This window comes from Lacerta agilis, chromosome 6, assembly GCF_009819535.1.
Source record: "Lacerta agilis isolate rLacAgi1 chromosome 6, rLacAgi1.pri, whole genome shotgun sequence".
Taxonomy (NCBI): domain Eukaryota; kingdom Metazoa; phylum Chordata; class Lepidosauria; order Squamata; family Lacertidae; genus Lacerta; species Lacerta agilis.
Window position 1 is genome coordinate 51,967,908 of NC_046317.1, and position 26,860 is coordinate 51,994,767.

The window sequence follows — 26,860 nt, forward strand, 5'->3', positions numbered from 1 at the left end:
CAGCCACTCTGCACAAACACACACCAATCCTGCCAGCCATAGAGCAACTTGAAGCCTAGACACACCATGAGCCATTTTGCTATGGTTGCAAAAACTGTTCAGAAGTTTCACTGTTAAACTGCAACCCAGAGGTGGGGGGAACCTGTAGCCTTCCAGGCCTCGTTGGACTACAACTCCCATCATCCCTGACCACGGCCCTGTTGGCTGCAGGTGATGGGAGTTGGAGTTTAACAAAAGCTAGAAGGCCACCAGTTCCCCATTCCTGCTTTAAACAGTATTTGCCTTCACAGCAAAGTGGTGGCAGCATTCAGCAGTCCTAAGGCTCCCTGTTGGTTTTCTGGTCCCTCTAATGCCTGATTTTCTGATGAAGGACATTAGCATCCTTCCTCGATTGTGCTACACCATGATGACTGGTTGTGGGGGAGGGGGGCAAGTAGGAAGAAGAGGAGGAGGAGTGGCAAGCATGTGAACCCTTTTGTTATATACAACTCTTGAGCACAAAACTCTTCCTTGGAAGGTAAGGTTGTAGCCTTCCAGTTGCTGCTAGACTCCACCTCCCATCAGGGGAGATGGGAGCTGTGGTGCAGCAACATCTGCAGGGGCCCATGTTCTACATTCCTGCTGTAAGGGAATTCAGGAGTGCTCAAATTACAGGGGCCCAGTGCCCTTGCCTTTTGGAATGACATACTTAAGTACAACCCATTGAGTAGATTTGAGGAAGCCAGTTTAGGATTCCACTGTTGTTTATTGTTTTTAGAAGGCTTTGAGGAGGCTGCTTTGGTGTAGTCCTGGGGTAGAGTTTGTGAATGTCATTAGGAGTCCCCTCCCTTCCTCCCCCCACTCCACATTATTGAGTAGGCCTGACTTGCACTGCAACCACCAGCCCAACAGAATAATCTTGCCTCAAGGTGGGAATGCGGTCTGAGAATACTCTTTCTGTTAATTTGGATATCTCCTCCAATTAGCAGGAAACAGTGCTACCTTCTCCAATGACTCATCACCCAGCAGCAGCCCATACAGGGAGCAAACTAAACTGCGCAAGTGTGAAATGATTAAGGAAACAAACTCATGCATATAGAGAATGTGCTGTCTTGAAATAAATGATCTGATTGTCATGTCACTCTCTATCAGTTGTGAAGATATGCTGTTTTGAGTCAAGCACAGGTTGTGGGGGGGGGGATTTGCCCTCAGGAAAGCCCTTTTACCCTAGTGTAAAAAGTCACAAATATGCCTACAGAAGATCCAGGTGGTTTGCATTGGCTTCATAGCTATGGATTGTCAATGCTGGTCCTACTCAGAGTAGACCCATTGAAACTAATAAACCTAGGTTCTACTCCTACTCAGAGTAGACCCATTGAAACTAATGAACCTAAGTGCATTAAGTTTAGAGGGTCTACAGTGAGTAGGACTAGCATTGAAAACACCCCTATTTGTGCCCTATGTTTTTCTTGGCATACCAGGGAATCTCAAATCTTCACACACAATCAGGTTTTGTTTCAGAATGAACAAGTTTCTGATTTCCAACTATCACACACTCCAGTCTTTGCCAATGCACTCCCAAAATTCTGTGAAATTAAAATTCCAAGGCTTGTAGGTCAGGTTAATGTGTATCAGGGGTGGCCAACTCCCAAGAGACTGTGATCTACTTACAGAGTTAAAAACTGGCAGTGATCTACCCACTTTTTTGGGTTCAGGTCAAAGTTGTTGAGCTTTTCTGGGGGGAGCCAGTGATCTACCAGTGATCTACCACAGACATCCAGTGATCTACCAGTAGATCACGATCTACCTGTTGGACGTACCTGATGTATATGAATCTGCTAAACACGCTTAAACTAAATCCATTAATTATAAGTAGATGGGCTCTAATTATTATTATTATTAGAGAATTCTGGATTTTCAAGGTGAATAACTTAGGCTTTGTTTTTCTTTTTCAACAAAGAAATGGTACAATTTATCATGTTGGACCCCTGTAATCTGGGCACTTCTGAATTCCCTTACAACCAAGTACACAGAACACACCCAGAACATATTCCTGACCTGTATCATTTTGTATGTGGATGCTTTTCTCTGCATCTTCTGGATTTTGATGCACTGGCACGATTAGGACACATCAACAGAGTGCTGATATTGAAAACTGGATGCACTTTACCCTGTGCAATGCATCCTGTTTTCTGTAATCTACATGGCCTGGAGGTTTCAGTCCTGATTTGCCCCCCAGAGCTAACAGGTGGTACTTTCTGCATAGTTAGACTTTTGCTTAGTGGCATATTTGTGACCTGAGGTGAAAAGGTAGCTATTGCCAACTATTTTTTCTGATAGTGCACAAGTGTTCCAACTTGGAAATCTAGACAGGTTTTACGTAGATGTAGCCTTAAGACTCTCCCAAATAACAGGCACACTTTGCAGGACTGTAAGATGCCAGCAAGGCCTAGTTGGCAATGCTAGGCTTCAGGCTTTAAAACTTAAGGTTTAAATTCAGAGAGAATTTAGACTCTTTTATTTCCAGAACATGGTTTACGTGTCAGCTGTGCATTATGCAGAGAGCTCTGGACTCTTTCGTGCCTTGGATAAAGCACAAGCTTGAGTCATGGGGCATGTGCTAAATTCCTGGCTGGCTGCCACTCGCTGCCCACTCCAAATGATCTGAATACAATTTATATGCAGGCAACCCCAGCTACAAATCACAAGGATGATCATAGCTGTTTCATTATCCTTTTGGTCCCCATTAGCTAGTAGCAGAACTGGCACATCTGCCTAGTGTTATCTTGGCATGGTAACCTTTTGCTGGATGAAAACTGTGAAACAGTAGTTTAGAGACTAGCTATGGAAGATGGCCAGATCACACACACACACACACACACACACACACACACTTACCCGCTTAAAGAGCCAGGGAACAATTGTGTATCACTTCCCTTACTGCAAAGTACCTTTTGAGGCTTGATGCAATTGCACAGGAGAAGCAAATGGAGTGCTGGTGGCTAACAGACTGCACTATGAATTGGTATTTCCCCGGTTCAAATGTCATCTCTGCCATGAACTCGCTGAGTGGCCTTGGGCAAACCGGTCTCTCTCATCCTCAATCTCTCCTACCCACCTTTCTCCTCTGCCATATGGGAGATAATAATATTGATGATTCACAAGCCTCTGGTTGGCTACTGTGAGAAAAGGATGCTCATTGAGAGGGTCACTGTCCTGATCCATCATGCTCTTTTTGTGTCCTCACGCTATCTTAGTCACTTCATGGTTCCCTTGAACTTTGGGGAATTGTTGCATGTGTTCATCTGAGCTATGACTAGTATCTAAAATTCTTATGAATAGGTAAAATAGTATGTTGTGGTTGAAAATTAACAGAAATGCAGAAGTGTTGTTTTTTAAGAGAACTATGACAAAAGTTAAAAGACTAATTAATCTGCATTATCTGAGTCAATTTACTTGGATGGTTTCTTGTAAATGTGTGGTTTATTCTCCCCATCTGGCTCTAAAAGCCTCTTTTATTCCTGGTGTGGGTTTTTTTGGGGGGGTGGGGGTGGGGAAGAGATGGTGGCTGGATTTTCCAAGTAGTTCTCCACCGTGGCTGGTGCTGGGAGCCACACTACCAAAGAAGGAATATTATTATTAAGGTTCATTAGGACACATCTGCCAGTGCAGTGTTATAAGTTTGGAGAGAGTGTTCAGAAAATAGATGAACTGTTTTCTGAATACTCAGCAAGAAAGTTTGTAAATGCCAATACCCCAACTAAGCAAAAATGAGTTCATCCATTGCTAGTCAGTTAGAGTAACCAGATGCAAAAGGATATAGGACTCTTTTATCACCAACAGTTGTGCAGATAAGGACATTGCAGAAGGAGAAGCTTTTCTCATCTCTGTATGAGGAGAATTGCTGGGTCCCTCCCTGACTAGTGTTTTATGGCAGGTGTATTTTGCAACAAGTTCTTGACACAATAATAGTGAACGGGAGTTGTGAATTTATTCTGTTTTATTAGTTGCTTCTGTGAGGCTTCCCCAGTACTACCACATTATTGCTGTCCTGCGGTGCTATAGCAAAACAGGAACAGAAATAAACCAGGATATTCATGGTATAAAAAGCTACAGGGTTTTAGCAGGATGTTACATGAGATGCACTGATTGGAAATGAAGCAGTGTGACACCCCAAAACCTATGTAGGTGAAATCGCTGATGAAAGCAGGACTGCCTCAATATCATCACAAGCATCACAAACATGAATGCCTAAGAGAAAGGGCACCTGGAGGGTTCCTAAACCAAGTGTCTAAATGGTATGTCCCTTAGAAAAAGCTGAAACCAGATGCTTTGAAATAATAACTGGCTACCACCAGATGCTAAATATGTATATGTACTCACTGCCAAAGATTAAACCATAGAAGAGTAACCTCTGGTCTGAAGGCCATATATATCCCACAACTGAATTTGGGTGGGTGGGGGGAGCCCAGAGGAGGAAGGTGTTGGAGGAAAAAATGGGGAGTGAGCCAAAACAGATGTAGCAATGGAAGGGTGAGGGGGAGAAACATTTTCCAAATTATCAGTTCAAACCTCTGGAAAGAGTGACCTGTCTTTCCACTGACAGTCTGTGGGGTAGAAAGGAAGAGGTGAAGGGGGGTGCGAGAGAGAAAAGTCTGTAACATAAAGAGAGAGAAGGAAGAGGGTGTCTCTGGCCCTACCCATTGCTGGCTTTGACCCTAATCATCGCCAGCATGCATCACCTGACTGGACACCTGAGAGCCAGTGTGGTGTAGTGGTTAGAGTGACCTCCTGTTGCTCTGCCCCAGCTTCTGCCATCCTAGCAGTTTCAAAGCATACCAGTGCAAGTAGATAAATAGGTACCGCTGCGGTGGGAAGGTAAATGGTGTTTCCGTGTGCTTTGGTACTCGTCACCCCACTCAACCAGTCACTTGATTAGGCCACTGTAATTCTGTTGATGCAGCCTAGAATAGCATTAGGTTTGTTGGTTTGCTTGCTGCTGCTGCTGCATCACACTGTTTGCTCCAGAACACTAGAGCTATCACTTACGTTTTGTTTGCAGGTAGAAGAAGGTGCTTTTGTCAAGGAGAGTTTTGATGAGCTTTGCTGGACCTTGACAGCAAAGAAGAATTACAAGCCAAACCGGAATGGGAACAGTGTTGTATCCCATGAAGATGCTTTCAAACTTTGGTGTCTCTTTAACTTCTTATCCGAAGACAAGTACCCTCTTGTTATGGTTCCTGATGAGGTATGATTGCTTTTAAGCAATGCTATTTTTTGTTTTGTAGTGCTTTTGATAAGGGATGAGTCACACTATGTATATTTTGCATCGTTAGGGCTTAGCCATGTGATTATAATCATTGTCTGAAGTGCAGTTATATACATGTCTGAGTCTAGCTATCATAGATTTCTGTATACAGGCCTGCAGATCCAAACTATGCTGCCTCTTGCATCATCTGATCACTGCTCAAGATTCCACCCTGTGTGGCCAAGGGATGAATATGGTGAACAAGAAGACATCGTTTTCTACATGTTAATATGCTGTGTGTCCCTATGCAATCACCTGTGAGAGTTGCTGCTTTATAGCCCCTGTTTCGCTCGTGCTTACAAATCTCCTGCACAATGTATGATCTGTTATACTTTCCCCCTCATGCCGATTCCTCTATAGAGAGTTCTACCCCATTCATACTTTTGAGTGGCATTGCTTTTTGATGCATCCAAAAACAAACGTTCTTGTATGTGGAACATAGGAAGCTGCCTTATGCAGAGTCAGATCATTGGAGCATCACTATTGTCCACTGGCTGCCAATGATTCCCCCAGATTTCAGGTGTGAGTGTCCTGGCTCTCACTGCTAGATGAAGAACTGGAACGGCAGACTCTTGTTTCTGCCAAAGGCTTTACTGCAAAAGTCAAAACAGTGCATGGACCAGACTCAGGTTACAAGGAGCCACAGAGATACATAGGCATGGCTAGGCACAAGCTAAGATGTTGACCCACAAGCAACATGCCACCTGCATCTTTCTTATAAAAGGATGGGGCTGACATAGCAGTTAGTGCAAGCAGCCAAAGTCTCAGGGCTAGGCAAACAAACATGGAGTCCTCCAAGTTAGGCATGGGAGGTCTACTTGTGTTAGTGCTGGCATCTCCTTGTTCTTGGAAGCACTGTCAGTGTGTGATCAGCATCAGATTTATACTCTGTTGCCTCCTTAAAAGCAGGAGGCTCTGTGCTGACAGGAGGAAGCACCTGAATAGCAGCATCATATGTCATTGGGGTTGAATTCTCCTCTGTTAAGCCACCTGGCGCCTCCCCTGGATCAGAGTTTCCCAGCTCCCCTTCCCCTCCCTGATGTTGGATACCTGACAGGGATTCCCTGGAATTTCTCCTGTCCCACTAGGACCCTCCCCAGTGTCATCTAACTGCAGCTCCCTGATCTCCTCCTTCTGCTTCTCAAGATCCAACCAGACCTCCACGACAGCTCTATGGGGCTCTGGCTGGTACTTGCCAGCTCTAGTCCTGGATATAGCAGGGACTGAACTTGGGACCTTCTGCCTGGAAATGATGTGCTCTACCACTGATCTACGGCCCTTCTCAAAGTGCTGTATTTCACTTCTGTTTCTCAGTGTCCTGATAGCAATTTTCATCTGCTTCCCTTACATCCATGCTTCTCCTAAAACTGCAGGTGCTTTGGGTTTCATAAATGCTGAATTTGCACAGTTGTTCTCATACATGCAATCACACCTAATACATTTTCTTTATTTTTCCACACACACAAATGGGTAGCCTGGAGATGGCCTCAGGCAGGGTATGGGGGAAAAATATTTTTTGAGAGTGGGGGAATAAGATTCTGTGAGGTGGTTGGATTCTGGGTTAACACTGTGGGTGTGTTTAGCTTCTGCTGGGAGGAGACTAGCCAACATACAGACAAGGCATCTACATGAATGCATGCAAAAGGTTAGTGCCACAGACTCAACGTTAAAAAAAAAAACAACCCAAACCAAACAAGCCAGCTTAGAGGCGGAGAGAAACAACAGCCAGGAAATGGGACAGCGTGTGACTTTCATTTAGGCCAGTCATGCAGAAACATGCATGTCTAATTAATGTCATCCGTCCTTTAGAGTGAGAGTGTAAACCCAGTTCATGTGTGCAGTGAGAGGATGCGGGCTGCTCCTCATGCTGCTTTCTGTTGTAGACTGAAAAACTGCAGGTCTGGACACACCCATTCTTGAAACACGTTGAGATACGAATCTGGAACATGCTGGCTCCACCCAAAGGGTTAATTGCAATAAAGAAATGCTGTTGAGTCTAGCAGAGCCAGTAATAACAGCAATAATCTCTAAATTCCACAAGACATGTTGTGGAGGGAAAGAGATTTCCTTAGTACAGAGGCAAAATCTCAGTCAGGTGGCTTGTAAATCTAAAGACCAGAAACTAAACCACGACTCACATTGGCCCCAAACCCAATAAAAACCTAGCCAGAAAATAATCTCATATAGTTTCCAGGAGTTTCCACTGCATCTAGCTCATCAGCTGATGTCAGATGAGATGACAGCCATCAAGCTTTTCTCTCCCCTGTGTCTGACACTCTTGCTCCATCCCCCTTATAGTTCAGCAGAAAAGGGCCTGTGTGCACATGCAGTCATCAGCTACGCTTCCTGTTTCCTACCAAGGCATTTCCTGTTCAGGTCTTGAAAAAGCATGCTGTCTTTCTAACTCCACCAACAGTGGAGTTGAGCATCTGCTAGCGTGCATTTGTTTTTAAAGAATTTGGTAGTTTTGTGTAAGAATCCACAATGGATGAGGATTTTTTTATTTTTAAATCTAGCATTGGCATCTGGCTTCTGAGTAAATAGTCAAAATAAACAATAAATCCTAGGAGATGCTGCAAACCTCTGGGCATCTATACAGAAGTATATCCCATTGAGTTCCATTGGACTTCACACCTGGGGAAGTGACTACGAGATTTCAGCCTTCAGGTGTATTTAGACACCTTTTCATAGCACAGGTAGTGGCAGCTGTGGCTAATAACTATGGGGACTAGTAGAGTGGAATGCAGGAAGGCCAAAGTAAACAAAGCCAATGACAGGCAAAGCCAACTAATTTTACTTTTGTTTCTGTCCGTTTCCCTGTTGGGATGGAGATAATGGAAAACTCAGTGGGAATAAACACATTATTGTGCCTGTTTTGGTGGTGGTGGTGGTGGCAGCAAAGGAGCAATACTTCTCTGCCATTCTGTAATTGGGACGTTGTTTAGCAGAGCTTTTCTGAGTCATTCAGAGTTTACTCCAGCTTGGCTTGCAGGTGGATGTAAGCACCATATAATATGTTTGCAAAACACTTTGCATTTGGTATAACTTGGGTACCACAAATGCTGCATTCAGTTGAATGAATCTAGAACACTGGTTCTTTTTAGAAGGAGGATTTTCAGTTATTGTGACACAGACATGGTACTCAGTAGGGGGGGGGCGAGTTGAGGGTACCACATGTTGACTCGGCGCTTGCTTTCTATGATTGATAACATCAAGCAGAAGAGGATTGATTTGTGGAATCCATTAAGTAATAAATGCCTTTTTGTGAAAGGGGGTAGTCCCAGTCAACTTGAAAGAGGTGGCTGTGAATCTGCCCCCAAAGGAAAGGAGGTCATTTACTGATTGAAATCTGCAGTCCTAAATATACTTTCTGGGAATAAGTTCTATTGAACTGAATGATGCTTCTAAATAATAATAATAATAATAATAATAATAATAATAATAATAATAATAATTTATTATTTATACCCCGCCCATCTGGCCGGGTCTCCCCAGCCACTCTGGGCGGCCTTTGACTTTGGACTTTGAATCTTTCTCCTGAGTACAGTTATTGGAGAATTTTAATAATAATAATAATAATAATAATAATAATAATAATAATAATAATAATTTTATTTATACCCCGCCCTCCCCAACCAAAACCGGGCTCAGAGAATATGTCACTATATATTGTTGCCATGTGGAACCACAGTTAGAATTCTTGAAGCAAGAACTGACTTGAAGCAATAAGAGTCTATGGAGTGAAAATCCACAGCACAAGAAGGAAATGAATGTTATCCCAAGGGGGAATTCAAACTACAACCTATACCCAGAAGTAGAGAACATGGTTAGTTCCTTCTCTGCTGACTTCCCCTGCTTGTTCCAGGTGGAATACCTCCTGAAGAAGATCTGCACAGCCATGAGCATTGAGCTCAACTCTGGGGAGTTAGAGGACTTCTTTTCTCAAGAGGCTCAACAGCAGAGTGGTTTGACAGTCTGGCAGTTTCTTGACTTGGTAAACTCAGGCCGGTTCCTACGAGGAATTGAGCGTGAGGCTATTAGCATGGCTGTTGAAGAGGTCTACCAGGAGATCATTGGAGATGTGCTCAAACAGGTAAAGAGCTGTCCTTGATTAGGAAATCCTTTGCTTGGGTTTGTGAACAGGAAATAATCCTGTAACACAGGGACCCAGCACAGCTTTCTTCCTCTCTAATAAAGTCTGTATTGGCCTGATGGGGACTGCATCTACTGCACATTCTAGTTACCTTTTTGGACAATGATAACAAGAGCATTAAAGGGGTGGGAAATGATATAATTTGTGGTATTTGAAGTGAGAGGAGCAGTAAAACAAGGTAAAGGGGTGGGGAGCAACCATCTGGGAAGAGACCAGAGAACCTACACTGATGTTTATTTGTCTTTTCCTATAGAATGGTAACAGCATATGCTAAGGATAATCGGGTAGGCAACTTTGAGGCTTGTATGCATGTTCCATTTTTTCTTCTGGGTTCTGCACACCAAGATGTAGTTGCTGTATTTACCAGCTAGCATGGGATTTTGCATGCCAGTCCTTTGGAAGATTTCCCACACTTTGCTAATCCTGATCAGTCCTGATCAGCCTGTCAGGAATCACAATACCCTTGTGGCGTGTGAGCTGTCCAAAGTGCCAAATCAGCATGTCTGAAAGTGGGAAATTCTGGAAGCATGCTGAGTGTACAGCATTGAGGATATGCCAGCAGCCAATGAGGAAATAGGACAGTGTGCTAAGTCCACTGCGCAAAGAGGAAGAAAAAAAGTCAGCATTCCTGACACCCACAAGCCACATGGTCCTGTTTGTAATAGTTCAGATGGCAGATCAAGCTCAAGGTTCATTAAGGTTGATATCTAGCTCATTCAAAGGAAAGACTTTAGTAGAAAGCCTCATGCTAGTTGGTGGCACTTACTTATTCCACATCAGAAGTAAATTGGCCATGTGGGAAGTTGCCACATGGATGCAACCTCATATAAAGCTAGTGATAAGGTATACCTTTCAGAATATACAACATGCATGTATACACTCTTACATATACCTGTGTAAAATAAGCTGGAGATCAGTTGACACAATCCATGTTCTAAATGTGCCAGTTTCTTTGGCTCCTTTGTGACGCAAATCTGTGCTATGGCTGTAATGTAGGTGGAGTCTTGCAAAGATCTTTGGTACAGGTATCTTTGTTTACTCACTCTCTGTTTCTCTGTCTCTTTGGTTGGGAGCAGGGCTATCTATGGAAGAAAGGTCATCTGAGAAGGAACTGGTCTGAACGATGGTTCACCCTAAAGCCCAGTGATCTCTCTTACTATGTGAGTGAGGAACGGAAGGAGAAAAAGGGGAGCATTTCTTTGGACAGAAACTCTTGTGTGGAGGTAATTGGACATACTCTGAAACAAAAGGAGCATGATAGGCAGAGTGGCTGGGGAAACCCGGCCAGATGAGTGGGCAGGGTACAAATAAATTATTATTATTATGAGACAGTTGGTGACTGTGTGTGGCTTCTCCTCTCCCCGGTTGCCTACCCCAGTGTCATTCCCTTCACCACCCACCCCACCTGATGTGTCCTGTGAAACTGACAGGACCTTATCAAGGTTGCTGTTGAAGCCTATGTACAGGTCCTTTTGAGGGAAGAAAAAAAGCATATGCAGATGAAGGTGTCTGGTTTAAACAAATTAACAAAATATTTGTACACTATGCCTCAGCCAATAAGAGTCCAAGATGGTCAATGACAAGTCCAAAATAATTCATTATGCATTTTATAAAACACTTAAAACAAGCAGTAAACCATAACTGTTAACCATAACATGAGGCAGCAGCTTAAAACATACAGCAGGCTTGAGCAATTACATATATTAAAAATGCCTGAGGGGAAATAAATGTTTTTGCCTGGTGCCAAACAAATTGTAATGTAGGTGGCAGGCACACTTCTTTAAGAAGAGGGTTCTGTAACCTGGCATCACCAGCAGGAAAAAGTAAAGCCCTCTCCATTACTGTTTTATTCTGTTACAGGTAGGTAGCCGTGTTGGTCTGCCATAGTCAAAACAAAATAAAAAATAAAAAAAAATTCCTTCCAGTAGCACCTTAGAGGCCAAGAACAAACTTAGTTGGTCTCTAAGGTGCTACTGTAAGGAATTTCGTTTCGTTTTGTTTTGTTTTATTCTGTGTTTTTGATATGGAAGGCACTTTGAGAAGAGGCTCAGCAGAAGATCTCAAAACAAAGGGTGTTATCCAAGAAAGTGCTTACACTGGCACAGGTATCTCCATTTACGCAGTTAATGCTATACTAGGCTGCATCAAATGAAGTATAGGGTTTCGATCAAGGGAAGTAATAGTACTGCTGTATTCTGCCTTGGTCAGACCATACCTGGAGTGCTGTGTGCTGCTCTGGGCACCACAATTTAAGAAGGATATTGACAAGCTGGAATGTTTGCAGAGGAGGGTGACCAAGATGATCACGGGTCTGGAAACCAGGCCTTAAGAGGAACGGTTGAGGGAATTGGGTATGTTTAGCTTGGAGAAGCAAAGTTTGAGAGGTGATATGATAGCCATCTTCAAATATCTGAAGGGCTATCACATGGAGCAAGCTTGTTTTCTCCTACTCTGGAGGGTAGGACTCAAACCAAGTTACAATAAAGGAGATTCCAACGAAACAGCAGAAATAACTTTCCGACAAGAGCTGTACAACAGTGGAACAAACTGCCACGAGAGGTGGTGGACTCTCCTTCCTTGGAGGCAAAGGTTGGATGACCACCTGTCTTGTATGATCTAGTTGAGATTCCTGCATTGCATGTGGCTGGACTAGATGACCCTCGGGGTCCTTTCCAACTCTATGATTCTGTGATCTCCAGTTACGCAGCAGAATGTCTCCTTCTCTTCTCCCCGTGTGCCTCCTGCGCCCTCCCCACATCTGCTCCGGAGGCTTGGTGGATTCCCCAGGACATATTTAATGGGAGTGAGGAAAGGGGAGAGAAAGAGGAAGGTTCCACTGAACAGCCGGAAGTCCTTGGTCTGGTGGAAACACTTGGATCAGCTCTGTCCATACTGAGAAGGCCTTCCCCCAAATGTTTAAGACCTTCCCCCAAAAGGAGAAATAAGAAGGAAATGACTATATTGCTGACAGCCAAGTATGGGGAAAACAAGATAGAATCAGTAGTGCCATCATGGCACAAAGTCCAGGTCCTCACTTGACAAAATGAGTAGGAGAGCCTCCAAATGCAGCAGGACTTGTTTATCACACTTTGAAGTGAATTTTAGTGCACATTAATATCTAAAAATGTGCCTCCCCCCCAGTGGCGGAGCTTAATGCTCCAGCACCGGGGGGGGGGGCAGAGAGCAGGCGGGGCTGGGGCTGGGGCTGGTGCGGGTCCTGGGGGTGGGGTACACTGAGAGGAATTGAGAAGACAAGCCATGCTGTGCCTGTTAATAGTGAGGACGGGGGGTGGGACGGACTGGATCCAATCCAGAACTGGCCCGCCCTCCATGGCCCACTTTTTACAGGTGGGGAAGGCCACCATACCTATCAGTTGCCTAAAGTCAGGTGAATCTTCCTTTGCAGCCCCAGCTCATACTGTATGGGAAGAAGATTTGAAGCCATGGTTTGAAGTCAAGCCAAGGCTGCAAAGATAGTTGCTGAAAGTAGGGCTTGCAGTCAGCACTGGATGTAAATTGAGTGCTGACTGCTAGCTCCACTTTCAGCAGGGATTGGAAATCAGCAGGGGGCGCTTCTGCCAGGCTGGGTTGCAGAGTCTTGATGGGGATGTTGTTTTGTGGTTGGGAAAGGCAAGGGTGGCCATCCTTGGCTTGAGGAATTTCAAGTCTTGGCTTCTAGGTGGGCTTGTGGCTGAAGGGAGATGTCAACTTTTCCTCCTTTATTCAAAGATCTTGCCCGACAAGGATGGGAAGCGGTGTATGTTCTGTGTGAAAACACCTTCTCGGACGTATGAAATGAGTGCCTCGGATACCAGGCAAAGGCAGGAGTGGACGCTTGGTGAGTACTATGGCTCTTCTGTCCTGCACCTTTGAATATTTGCTGAAATTAAGATATGAAACTGAAAGTAGCAAGAGCCTCTAACCCTTTATGTAGCCTTCATTCATGGATTGACTTTCTCCCCGTATGACTTGAACTGCCCAAGCTAAAGTAACTCAGATGGCCAACATTTTATGAAAACATAAAACACATGATTCTGTATTGAAAGCCAGTCTTGTGTAACTATTTGGGACTTCAGTGCATATTATTTTAATATTGTCTTCTGCAAGAATCTTGGGCTCCTAGTAGTAGCTAAATAATATTGAGTGTTAGAGATAGGACACAAGATAATATGGAAACATAGGGTCATGCCAGTCTGACACTTCCTCGCGCGTGTGTGTGAGTGTATAGAGTTCTTCGTTTGCATACCACAAAACTTTTATGAACTTTGCAGTATGAAAAGGAAGTTTGGTTTTGCTTTAGTTCCTGTTGAATGGCATCAGCCAAGAAAGCAGATATCCCAAAACTCTGGGGGTCATGGGTGCTGAATGTTGCAACTCTTCCTGATTGCATTTCTGTAACATATTTTTATATTGCCCATCATCGAAATCAATTGCAGGGAAGTTTATTTTTTTTTAGAAATGCAGTTCATGAAAACAATGAAAATGATTAATCAGACAAGCAGAGATTGGAACAGTTCAATGAGGTAAAAAGCTTGGGCAGCTAAGGAGGCTTATGCTTATGCTGTATTGCTTCCAGTCGAGCCTCCTTGTCCCATGATAGGGGTGCCAAAGCCCCTCTCCTTCTTTGCCAAGTGCCGGACACACTTTTGAAAAGGGTGAGGCTTTAGAGAAGAGCCTCACAGGAGATGGCCTAAGGCATTGGTGGGCAACATCCCTTTGGGGTAACCTTCCAGGGGCCACATGCCAGTGGTGGGTGGAGCCAGAGGCAAAAGTGGGAGGGGCAATTAATGTAAATCTTACCTTTGTGCACTAGGCTTTGTTTCTACATGCACTCACTTCTCTATCCTCCATTCATGGGAGACATTATCAGAATTCAAGGTCACATTCCAGCCAGGCAAAACCATGAAGTCATGAAGCAGGGCCAGTAGAGGGTGTGGCTTAGGAAGATCCCTGAGCACTAGATTTAAAGACATTAAGATCCACGTTTGGACCCTGGACCTGAGCTTCCCTGACCCTAAGGGATAGAAAAGTGGTTGTGAGTCAAGGGGCTCTTTATAGTTGCTAGCCAAGGCAGCCCCTATGTCCCCTTCTGACATCTCTGGCCCTTCTTCCCTTGGCAGCCATCCAGATGGCAATCCGCCTCCAAGCCGAGGGCAAGAAGTCTCTGCACAAGGACTTGAAGCAGAAGCGGCGGGAGCAGCGGGAGCAGCGGGAGCGGAAGAAGGCCGCCAAGGAGGAGGAGATGCAGCGCCTGAAGCAGCTGCAGGAGGAGAAGGAACGCAAGCTGCAGGAGCTGGAGCTGCTGAAGGAGGCCCAGCGCCAAGCTGAGCTCTTGCTCCATGAGGAGGAGGAGCGGCGCCAGCAGCAGCATGAGGAAATGCAGAGGACGCTGGAGATACAGTTGCAGGAAGCTGAAAAGGTGGGTTCAAAGAGAAGGGCAAGGCGGCTGCCTGATAGACCAGGTCAGCCAACAAAGATACAAATCCCTCCTTGGCGTCTTTGGTGGGTCAGTCAGCTTGCCAACAATACCCAGGAGGGGTTAGGAATGCCGTGGATTTTTTAGGGGCTTGTTCAGTGCTCTAGCTTGTGCAGTAAGTCTCCTTGGGACCTCTAGCCTAGACTGGCTGGGCGAGGAAGGAGCACATCCTTTTGAGAAGCATGAAGTGATGGAAGGCCTGCTTTCTCTTGGCTTAAGATTAGCAACTCACACACCTAAGCAGTACACTATGGTTTCGCTGTGTGGTGCTATCTAGAAGTTCCAGGTAGTGCAGAATACAGTGGCTATACACTACTGATGGAGGTGCAAGACCAACAGAATGTGACATCTCTGCAAAAATATCTGCATTGGCTGCCCATGTGCTACTCTGCCAGGTTCAGGGTTCTTGTAATAATATGCAAAATTCCTGAAGCCAAGCTGGTGCCAAATGTATTGCTCTGCTTTACTGTGGCCCACATCAGCAAGGCCGAGAGGGGGGGTCTTGTGTGGGCAGCCCAGGACCTCCATACACGCTGCCTAGACTTGTGCCCTGGGGAGGTCACCGGAGGCACACTCCATTGTCTGTCGAGACAGACGGATGCCAATAACAAGCTTATATAGTTGTAAACTGCTGATATTAATCAAATAGCTTGATATAAATAGGGGCCTGCTGTATACTAGAAACTGTAATGTCACCTGTTTGTCATGGCATGCAGCTTACTTATTATTTGTTGCATAATTGTGGCACGTCTAATGTAAACAAGCAAGCAAGCAAGCTGTAAAATGAGTCAACATGCATCAACTATTATTCAGGCTCTATGCAACAAAGAACTGTGTCAGGAAAAATATTTTTCTTGCTTCATGTGGAATTCTGTGCAGTCACTACCCAGCTTCAGAATGACAGCCATATATCATAGTGCAAAATGTCCAACTCAGCATTGTTATATTCATCATGGCATCATTTAATAGCCACCAAGGCAAACAGGCAGAAATCTCCTATAGAGGAGGTCATGGACCTCTCAACATTCCAATAAGTGTTACGTCCCCCCACCCCACCCCCACAAAAAAGAATTCCAATCTGAGGCCCACATCCCACTGAACCAATCACTTTTGCTTCTTTCTACTCTGTTAATTATTGCATGCCTGTCTTTGTACATCCACAAATCTGTACTGGAAATGACAAAAGCCATACCACAGTCTGCACCAACGGCTGAGTTGTAGGCTGCGTTTAGGTAGCTGATTCTGCCCCCTGCTGTTGGGCTGTGTACTCTACATACTAACCGCATGGTATTATTATACCTGCAGGCTCGTGCTAACATGCAGGCTGAGATGGTACTGAAGGAGGCAGAGGCAGAACGTCAGCGCAAGCGCATCACAGAACTGGAGGAGATGCAGCAACGACTCCAAGATGCTCTGCACCAGGAGGTTAAAGCTCGTCAGGATGAAGAGGCCGTGAGATATGCACAGGCCCGGTATGGATAATGAATACTCGGCTTCCTTCCTGCAACTAGCTCTGGATATAATGTCCTTTGACAGCTGAAACAAATGCTCAGCTGGCATAATTGTGAGATCCCTCAAAGATGACGGACTCATGTACTCCCTTGCCATCTACCCCGCTGGAAGAACTGGGAGCAATTCCAGGGTTGAGGCTTGCAGTTTGCTGTAACTATAACTTTGCAGGACACTACTATTTATGAGTGTACTTTCTCCAAGAAAAACTGAAGCTCCTTCAGTTGTTTTCATTGCACCTTATACGCCTCTTAATGGGGGAAATCTGGAACTGGTATAGCTGATCTGTGCTAGAGTCAACACAAATGTCCTCTACTGCAGTGTTCCCCAACCTTGGGCCTCCAGCTGTTTTTGGACTACAGCTCCCATCATCCCTAGCTAGCAAGGCCAGTGGTCAGGGATGATGGGAGTTGTAGGCCAAAAAGAGCTGGAGGCCCAACGTTGGGGAACACTGCTCTACTGCACCATTTGCTATATTATATTATATTATATTATATTATATTAATTACATTACATTACATTACATTACATTACATTACATTACATTACATTACATTACATTACATTACATTATAATTATAATTATTTCCCATGCCATCAATGTACGTATACTTTACAAAGTATAAGACAATGGTTCCTGCACCAAGGTGCCTACAACAGAGGACGAGGAAGGAAATGGAGGCAGGGGTAAACAGAGAGGATATGCATCTATTTCAGCTACATGTATTTTAGCTGAATTGAAGTGGGGTATAGATGAAGGAAAAGTATTCATAGAAAATAAGAGTTTTGAGGATGGGTTTGAAGGAAGAAGGGTGACATGGCATCTCTGAAGTCTTCCAGGGGGCAGTTAGCTCAAAGCGAAAAGAAGATTAAGAGAAACAGTGGAGCATTTTGAGGGAGCAGGAAACCCTCAGACAACAGGGTGGAGGTGCAAAGGTCATGGGCAGGGACACATCAGAATAAGAGCAGAGAGATAAAATGGAGATTGGGCCTTGGAGGACTCTAAAAGAAAGGGCAGGGGATTTGTGCTGGATCTGGGAACAGACAAAAAGCAGCATAGGGCTTTAAGTGGGAGGAATGCATTGTCAGAGTGACAACAGAGGTGAATGAGTTTGACGACACAGTTCTGAATAGAGGTCAAGGTGAGACAATGGAAAACTACACATGAGAGGATTGCACCAGGGCATTTGCTAAGGGGGTAGAGAGGAAGTTACAGTAGTTGCAGAGATTTGAGATGGGACAAAACATTTCCCAGAAAACTCTTTCCCCAATATCTTCACCGTGTCCTAAGCAAGGATTCCCAGAATGGAGGCAGTTGGAGTTACACACACGTCTTGCAAATCATACTGTTTTCCTTTACAGTTACGTGGACTCTCCCTGCGTGTACTGGAACTCACCAGAGGTTTAAACAAGAAAATTGCTCATAGGCAGGGTTGGTGCTATAATTAGGCCAACTAGGCAGCTGTCAAGGTCACTGACCTCAGAAATGCACCGTACTGACCTTTGAGGGGCACAGATTAGTTTTTATTCTAACCTATACCTTTCTGATTTGTGTGCTAAACCATTTTCTTGTTTATTTGAGAAGGAAATTTAAAGACTGTTGTTTTACTTATTCTAGCAATTCAAAGTAAATTAAGCAGTTTCAAGCCTTGTGCTTTTCATTTTTTTTCTGCAAGACACCTGTTTTTGAAAATTGAAGTTAATATTTTTTTTGCTAGGGAGTGGAAGTAGTTAGCCTGGCCTACAGGGCAACAAAATGGCCGGGCACCAGCACAGGGTGAAATGTAACTGACTACTTTTGCAATTTTGTTAGGTTGCTGAATGAAGAGGAGGAAAAATTGAAGCAGCTGATGAAGCTGAAGGAGGAGCAGGAGGAGTACATCATCAGAACCCAGCATGAAAAGCTGGTCCTCAAGCAAGAGATGGAAAACAAGAGCAAGTTTCTGGAAGAGGCCCAACAGCAGCTGGAAGAAGTGAGAGTCACTAGAGAAAGGATGGACCAGGATGTCATGGTGAGCGACGGAGCTGTCTCTGCTTCCCATTCTCTCTAGGAGAGTGTTACCGCCACAGAAACATCTTATTTTGCCACTGTCTATCCCACCTCCCCATAAGTAGCTCAAGAGGGCAAGGTACAAACTACATGCTTAAAACAGTAAACTGATTATAGCATTTGCATGGTGCAAAACTGGATTGTGCAATTCAAAAAGGGCTCAGGTTGCCTCCTTATGTAGTCTCCTTCCCAAAGCAAGGCAATCTCTTCCCCGCTTCTTCCACACGCGGATGCACTTATTTACTGTTAGATCAAACTATCAAATCTGGGTCAAAGTAAATCACTAGCAGAAAACAGGTATGGTACACCTGTGAGAGAGAGCTCCAGAGATTTAGTTCCAGATCATGTATGCCCTGTGAAAACTGCATCCCAATACCTGTGGTGACGACTTTAAATGGAGACACTGTGCTTTTACTCCCTTGGACCAAGTTGGTGGACTCTACTTCATTGGAGGTTTTTAAGCAGAGGTTGGATGTCATGGATGTTTTAGTTGTGATTACCCTCAGAATCCCTTCCAATTCTTCAATTCGGTTTCTATGAAGCTAGCATTTTTATAGTTATCAGCACTTCTCTTAAAATATTAGGTGATCAAATCTGCAGTCATATGCCAACTTAAAAACAACAATCCCAAAGCAACTTACTGTGATTTACCATCATTTTCCCACCTGTTGCCTTTTGAGAGAGATTCTGGAATGAAAGATTATTCCTAAGTGCACTTAGCTAAATGTTGAGATAATTGCACTCAAAGTACAGGATAGCAACCAGATTTTGTACAAACAGGGTGTGGGGTTCACATGGGGAGAGGACAGTGGGAAAGTCCTGTTGCACAAGTTGAATTCCTTGCACTGACATTATGCAGTAGTTGAATACCAGCCAGAGTTTTTATTGCAATTTGTACTTTATATTTTATCGCTTCTTTAAACTGCCCTGAGAACTTGGTTGGATGGATTGTATATGAAGATAAGTATATACATTATTGTTAATTTGTGGTGTTGCCTGATTGATTAGTTCTTTTTTCCTGTTTCATTGCAGTTGGCCCAGAGGAAGCTTCAACAGGCCAGCACCAATGTAAAGCATTGGAATGTTCAGATGAATCGACTGATGCACCCCATTGCACCAGGGGGTAAGCCACCGCATAAAGTATTTGCATTTGGAGAAAATACACAGCTAAATCTGATAACCACAGCCAATTGACCCATTGCTTCAAACTTGCACACAGCTATATCTGGTAGTTGTTTGCTTACCAGGGAATAATCTTGCATAGCAGAAAGTAATATTGGCGATTCTTTTTGATCTTCCTCCTAACTGTGCACAGAGGTCAGATCTCTCCAGGGTTTATGAGCCATGTTGTTATTCTAAAGATCCTTTGTGCTCTTATACAAATAAAAATGTCCTTGTTTAATTCCAGCAATTTGGAACATTCTTCCTTGTTTGTTTGTACAGTGGTACCTCGGAACTCGAACGTAATCCATTCCGGAAAACCATTTGAGTTCTGAAACATTCGAGTTCCGAGGCGCGGTTTCCGATTGGCTGACAGCTAGGTTTTTTTCACAGCGGAAGCCGCATCGGACGTTCGTGTTTTGAGGAACGTTCGAAAACCGGAGCACTTACTTCTGGGTTTTTGGCGTTTGCAGCGGCGGAGGAAGCCTCCTCGCTGCCCAGGGTGGCGGCACGGAGGCACCCCTCCTGTGGGCGGGGCTACATGGCGCATGTGTCATGACGTCACAACGCGTTGGATGCACTGGAAATTCCGGGCATGCATAGTGGATCCAGCTGGCGCTGCTGTCAGCCGGTGAACGAGTGGCGGGTTGGGCAGCCCCATGACACGCTGCTTGCTCACCGCAGGAGCAGCAGCACCGCCGGATGCATCCAGCCGGCGCTGCTGCAAGTAAAGAAGCATGGACGGGGTGCCGGGCAGCGGGGGAGGGGCCAGGGAGTGTCACCCCCCTCCCCTGGAACTGGGGGCAGAGTGCCCCCTACGCCCCGCCCTTCCTACGCCACTGGGGTTTTGGGAGCTGAAATGTTTGAGAACGGAGCCGTTCGAGTACCGAGGTACCACTGTATCCTGTTCTGTTATTTACTGTGACTGCTAGGTTCCTCTGGAGTCTAGCAGATTTAAAGTTGAATACACACATTCTTGCATGCGCACTCTTGAAGGTGCTTTGTTGCAACAATAGTGGTGAGCTTATCCATGGCAATACTCTATTGTTGCTTCTAAGTGCTTTTGTTCATCTCTTTCTAGAGAAACGTACAGTGGTGAGTGGAGGGTTCCCTGGTTTCAATCCTGCACTCCTGTCCAGGAGAGATTCCTCCCTCAAACTGAAGCCGAATCTGGAAAAGAAGAAATCTGATGCTATGAAGAATGGAAGCAAGGAAAACTTAAATGGAGAGATGGAGAAGCAGCTGCAGGCACCTGATAAAGATAATCCTAGCTCAGAAACCCTCTGAACAGCTACAGAAGCCAGGCCAACCCACTTGTTGAAATTTTGGGACCGGGATGTAAACATCATGACAGCTTAACAGTAACTATAGTATATACATATGAGCACTGGACAGATGTAAAGATTGTATAGGGAAGTATGCTAAGAATTCTACTTTGTTAAGCCATGGGCTATGCTGGCAACTTGCTTAGTATGCAAAAGCAGCACCTGATGTATATAAAATGGACAAACCAGAAGTTTCCTTATCCAAAATGCAGGAGTATGGTTCTTTGGGATTACAGTTCCCTCAAGGTACACTTTATTTGGCCTCTGCAGAAGATGAAAGATCCTCGTCACGCTCTCATACTGGCATGAGGAATTCCCAACTGCTGTTGCTGGTAACCACTGCTGTAATGTGCCAAGATGTCTCATTCTCTTAAAAAACATTTTTTAAATGGAAAAATATATATTGTGCTCCATTGTGGTTTGCAATATGTCGTTATAAACAGTCTGGGTCCTGCTTCTTTGGGACAATATTGGTTAATTTTCCACGTCTTTTATCATCATCATCATCACCACCATCATCATCATTATTATTATTATTATTATTATTATTACAGTGGTACCTCTGGTTATGAACTTAATTCGTTCCGGAGGTCCGTTCTTAACCTGAAACTGTTCTTAACCTGAGGTACCACTTTAGCTAATGGGGCCTCCTGCTACTGCTCCGCTGCCGCCGCCGTGCAATTTCTGTTCTCATCCTGAGGTAAAGTTCTTAACCCGAGGTACTACTTCCGTGTTAGCGAAGTCTGTAACGCGAAGTGTTTGTATCCCGAGGTGTTTGTAACACGAGGTACCAATGTTCTTATTATTTTGGCAGCTGAAGATACAGATATGGCCCAAGTTTATATAATGAATTCTGAAAATTTTATGTTTCTAACTTTTGAAACCAATGTGCAAGCCTTGTGAAAGAGTTGTTGAGAACAAGCAACTTGATGCTCAGTTTCCCTGGATCGCTGTGCAATGTAGAGTATGAGTTTTAAATGAAATTTCTTTGTTTTTCGTTATCAAGCAAGCATTGTGAAAGATATACAGAGGGGGAAGGGTGTTGGATTAACTAGCACAGTTCTTTGGGGGGGGGAGGTGTGTCATTCTGATTATGTTACAGGAATATGACTGGTGTCCTAAGGAGAGTCTCTTATAAAAGCAACTGTAAATAGAATTTCCTGGTGCACAGCTGCAGGAAGGAAATGGAGAGGGGGAGAGAAGGGCTTGTGGGAGACGCAGAGGGAGAGTGAAGGAGAACGATACTGTGCTCCAGGGCAGCAAAAAATAATTCTAACTGAAAAACAGTAGTATTTTCAAAAGTGATCAAAGTGGGGGACTAAGTTTTCTCCATAACATGACATAGGGCTCATCCAGTCTTCCGCTTGTGGTGTCACTTTCCCCTGGGAAAACCCAGTCTTTACTGCTGAATCAGAGGAAATGCCAATCAAGTTTTCTGTGGATTGACATTTGCTCTGATTCACCGCTAAAGAGCGGGTTTCCCTGGGGAAAGCAGCGAGGCAAACAGAAAACCGCTCTGCCCTGTGCTCAGAAAGCAAGGGGCAAGTGGGAAACTACTCAGTTTTGTGTTTTTCTAGACATGGGGAGAAGTGGAAGTGTTAACCTAATCATAGAAACAAGTCCCACTGGATGCAGTGAGACTCTGCACTAAGTGCGCTTAGGCTGGCAGCCTAGGAGTCTGAAAAGTTAACAATAGTTTCTCAGTTTCAAATGGTATAAGAGAGCCACTGTAGCCTGCGGTATGCCCCCTCAATTCTTTTGTCCCATTTATCATCCATGACAAACAAGTTTTGCAGGGTTTTGAAGCACTATGAAAAGTTTGTAAAACCTGTTTGGCCACGGGTGGTAGCATGCCTTACAACATGAGCAGTGATGGTTCTGACATATCCCCTTCAACCGTTTGGGAAACGGCTGCCAGGGTCTAGTTTCAATAAAAACAATCTATAATCTTTTATACCAGTAGACAAATCAATATTGGGGAGAATTCTAGCCTAGCCTCCTTCTCCCTGATAAGCTAGTTTTAGGTCTGCATAGATTGCCCCCCACCACAACCCCAGCAGCATCGATTCATGCTATTTCCCAACTGTAGTGGGAATGGGCAGGTGGTTTTTTTTTATGTCTACTGATTGTGTAAACTAGCTCATAAATACATGTTAATAAGGCATGAATCATAGACAAACAAAAATATACATACTGGGAGGTATTCGGCTGAGTTTTACTCAGCGCAGAACCATTGAAATTAATGAAATTTATTAATATCATTAATTTTTTTTGCTTAAAAACAAAACATCAACAATCCCAGACCAGAGCCAAAGTGTAAGTAAATGTGTGATTAATAAATGATGAAACAAATAATCCTTCCTGAAATCAGTGACTAAGTTAGGTCATTAAATTTCAGTGGGTCTCCTCTGGTTAAAACTTAGTTGAGTACCACTCACTGCCCCTGATACAAAATTTCACAAATCTCTCCTACTGCTGTAGTATGAATTCATGAGGATGTGAATTCACTCAGAAGGTGATAGCAGTTAGTGCCGTATTCATCCTAGGTGAACGTACTGTCACCACAATGATTTCTTCCTACACAGTGAAGTGTTCTCCTGTTTCTTTCCTTTGTGCACCCCCGGCAGTTCCTCCAACCCTCCAGAGCATATTTGAGGATGGCACAAGGAGAGGAGGGGGGAAATATCACTGTGCTGGCACTTTCCCTTCAACTGATGCAAGAATTTCTTTGACTATCACCCTTATCTTTGGCAAAACTGTGTGTGTGTGTGTGTGTGTGTGTGTGTGTGTAGAGGAGAGATAGCAGAGGGGCCTACAGTCATTTTTTCTTCATAGCAGGTGATAAAACTGCAAACTGACCGCTAGTTCATGGGATTTAGCTATGTCCATATGGTCAGGATTGTCTGCTCTGACTGGTAGCATCTCTCCAGAGTCCCAAGCCTTTCCCATCACCACCTACTACTTGGTCCTTTTTTCTTTTCTATGTTTACAAGAGTTGCCAGGGCTTGAATCAGGGACCTTAAGCACTTCATAATAACTTTCCCCCCCTCTCATCACAGAGATATAGACTACCACATTGGCCAATGAGGGCAGAATTGCTGTTTTGCGTTTCCTTGCTTTTGGGAAATTAAACATTCTCATGCCTTAATAGTTCAGCAATGAGATTTCCTGGAGGGGCCTCTTTGAACATGGAGATGGGGCCCTCTCTATCCCTCAAAGTAGCCTAAGTAAGTTCAGCGGCCACATTTGCTGTTGCCTCCACATCCTTCTGTTGCCACTGGACATGTGTATACACCATACACTTAAAGTATGTGACTTACTTGATATAATTATATGATCCTACAAATTGTAGTTTAAGGCGTTGTAGCTGGGGAGGGGGGATAGACTACAGTTTCCATAATTCATGTAGGAAACAGCCACTATAGATGTATTGTGTTTGGACTTACTTTATCTCTTCTCAGGAAACGAAGAGAAGCTGAACTTGCTTTCTACCTCATAACAGGTGGGAGCTACAATTGGCCTTATAAAACAACATTTCTTATTTTCACCTAAAACAAAACTGAGCAATGCTGTTTGTTCTCTTCATTTCTGGTCCTGCTATGCTGACATCAGAAAAGAAACTCATTGCATCAGCCTTTTTCCTGAGTGCTTCCTCTGTCGAAACACCACACACCTGCTTCTTCTGTTACTGCTTATCTAGATGATCAGTAAATGCATGCTTCAAGGAGAGAACACTAAAGCATGATCCCTAGTTCACATATGATAGATGGTGATGGGTGCAGGGAATAGCCGGACTGTTGCTTGCTCCCTTTCTTGGGTTTTTATTTTAAGCTATCCTGGTAGTTGTATACTTTTGCATAACAGAGACCACACAGGTTGGAAAACTTAAATGTACATATATATTGTTAAATATGAAAGGTTTGCAGAATAAAACAATACTGGGGGAAAGTTGGTAACAGGGCGCCAAATGGTACAGGCATGCAAACTACCCCTTTCTGAGGCTGGGCAGCTGAATTCCTAACTTGAAAGGAGGTATCTGGTACCTTCTGTAACAGATTTTCAAGGCCAGATCCACTTTCATCTTACAGCAGGCTGCTGCCTAGATCCTCACAATCGATTATATATTATATGACATATTTTGGAAAGTTGTTTTTCTGTTTGGACACCTCTAAAGATATAACCAAATTTTGCATGGTTCCTGAGATCAAGGAGCAGGTTTTTGTCCATGTTTGGATACAGTTAGATGCTGTTATGATGGACTGAACATTTTGAAATTGCACTGTCACTGATTTTAACCCCTGATTTCAAAACACTACTGATTTTGGGGGTGGGGGTGGGAAGCAGTGTTCTTAGAATTTCTGAGCAACACCAGGTACAAGGCTGCTAGTTTGAGACATACAGGAAAAACGTATTGTTGTAAAAGTTTTTAAGGACCTACATTTCCTTAGCTGGATTTTCCTTCGTGTGTGTGTGTGTGTGTGTGTGTGTGTGTGTGATAAAAGTAAAGAAACTTAGAAAGTACTTTGGAGGTGTTCTAGTCCAGCGCCCTGCTCAGTGCTGGATGCGTCAGTTGTCAAAGGCCAGGGAAGAATCTTAAGAGTTGGCAGGGACCCTGAGGATCATCTAGTCCAACACCCTGCAATGCAGGAATATGCAACTGTAACATAAGTGGATCAAAACTGTGACCTTGACATTATCAGCACCTTGCTCTATCCATGCAACAACAGGAGCCCTGATAAATGACCATGCAGTCTTTACTCAAGTTCATCTAGTGAAGGTGAGTCCACCAAGCCCATCTGTTTCACTGTCAGACAGCTCCTACTGTTAAGACATTTCTCCTAATGATTAGCTGAAAGCTGCCTCTCTGCAATTTCAGTCCATTTGTTGTTGTTTAGTCATGTTCGACTCTTCGTGACCCCATAGACCAGAGCATGCCAGGCACTCCTGTCTTCTATTGCCTCCCGCAGTTTGGTCAGACTCATGTTGGTAGCTTCAAGAACACTGTCCAACCATCTCGTCCTCTGTCGTCCCCTTCTCCTTTTGCCCTCAATCTTTCCCAACATCAGGGTCTTTTCCAGGGAGTCTTCTTTTCTCATGAGGTGGCCAAAGTATTGGAGCCTCAGCTTCAGGATCTGTCCTTCCAGTGAGCACTCATTCCATTAGTTCTACCCTATCCTCTGGAACAACAGAGAACAGGTTTGCTCTTTCTACTGTGTGACAGCCTTTTGGACATTTGAAGTCAACTCTCAAGTCTCTGCTTAATTTTCTCCAGACTAAACATACTCAATTCCATACCTGCACACTGAGGACAACTCTCTTATGTATCTGCAGAAGTAGTCTCTTGTGCATAAAGGCTTAAGCCACAGTAAATCTGTCAGTCTTTAGTTTGCCATAAAATTCTTTTGTGTGTTTGCTGTAGCCTGCCTTATCATCCTCTGGAACAATTCAAGGTGTGGCTGATGATCAAACTGTTCCTTTCTGGCTTTCTGCCCTGCAGAAAAGGTAGCCAGAAATCAGTGTGTGGGAGAAAGTGGAAGAAATATTTTTCTTCCTTCCATACCCCGTTTTCTGCCTTTCCACCACCTACAATGGTTCTGATCCTTGACAAGCTTGCCATATTCAGAATGGTGAAGAATAGCAGCAAAGTCAATGAAGAGAGGCAGGCAGGAGAGCAAAACTACTGGGGTAATGGTTAACTTACACTTGGCTACTACCTCAAAGTCTGGAGACAATATAGGGCTAAGGAGTAATCAAGTATACCTCAGCAGGACACTTGATAGTGCAGAAATGGAGCATTGAGGTGTAGGGCCTAGGAAGAGAGAAGTGAGTCTCCTGGGGCAGAGCAATCCAAAGGAGGGGGGGGTACCATGGCTGAGAAGGCATGCTCACTACTCACAGC

General features: G+C 44.2%; 1 protein-coding gene across 2 annotated transcripts in view; it reads left to right on the top strand.

The window, feature by feature from the left end:
• Positions 1–21,415, top strand: part of DEF6 (DEF6 guanine nucleotide exchange factor) — a 43,974-nt gene extending 22,559 nt beyond the window's left edge. For both annotated transcript variants that reach the window (XM_033152664.1, XM_033152666.1), the window contains 9 exons: positions 5,042–5,227; positions 9,153–9,380; positions 10,517–10,663; positions 13,170–13,278; positions 14,561–14,859; positions 16,222–16,388; positions 18,239–18,437; positions 19,508–19,598; positions 20,718–21,415. In XM_033152664.1, the coding sequence (XP_033008555.1) occupies positions 5,042–5,227; positions 9,153–9,380; positions 10,517–10,663; positions 13,170–13,278; positions 14,561–14,859; positions 16,222–16,388; positions 18,239–18,437; positions 19,508–19,598; positions 20,718–20,923 (1,632 nt within the window). In that variant the 3' untranslated portion in view covers positions 20,924–21,415. The remainder of the gene's footprint in view (positions 1–5,041; positions 5,228–9,152; positions 9,381–10,516; positions 10,664–13,169; positions 13,279–14,560; positions 14,860–16,221; positions 16,389–18,238; positions 18,438–19,507; positions 19,599–20,717) is intronic.
• Positions 21,416–26,860: the final 5,445 nt, after the last annotated feature.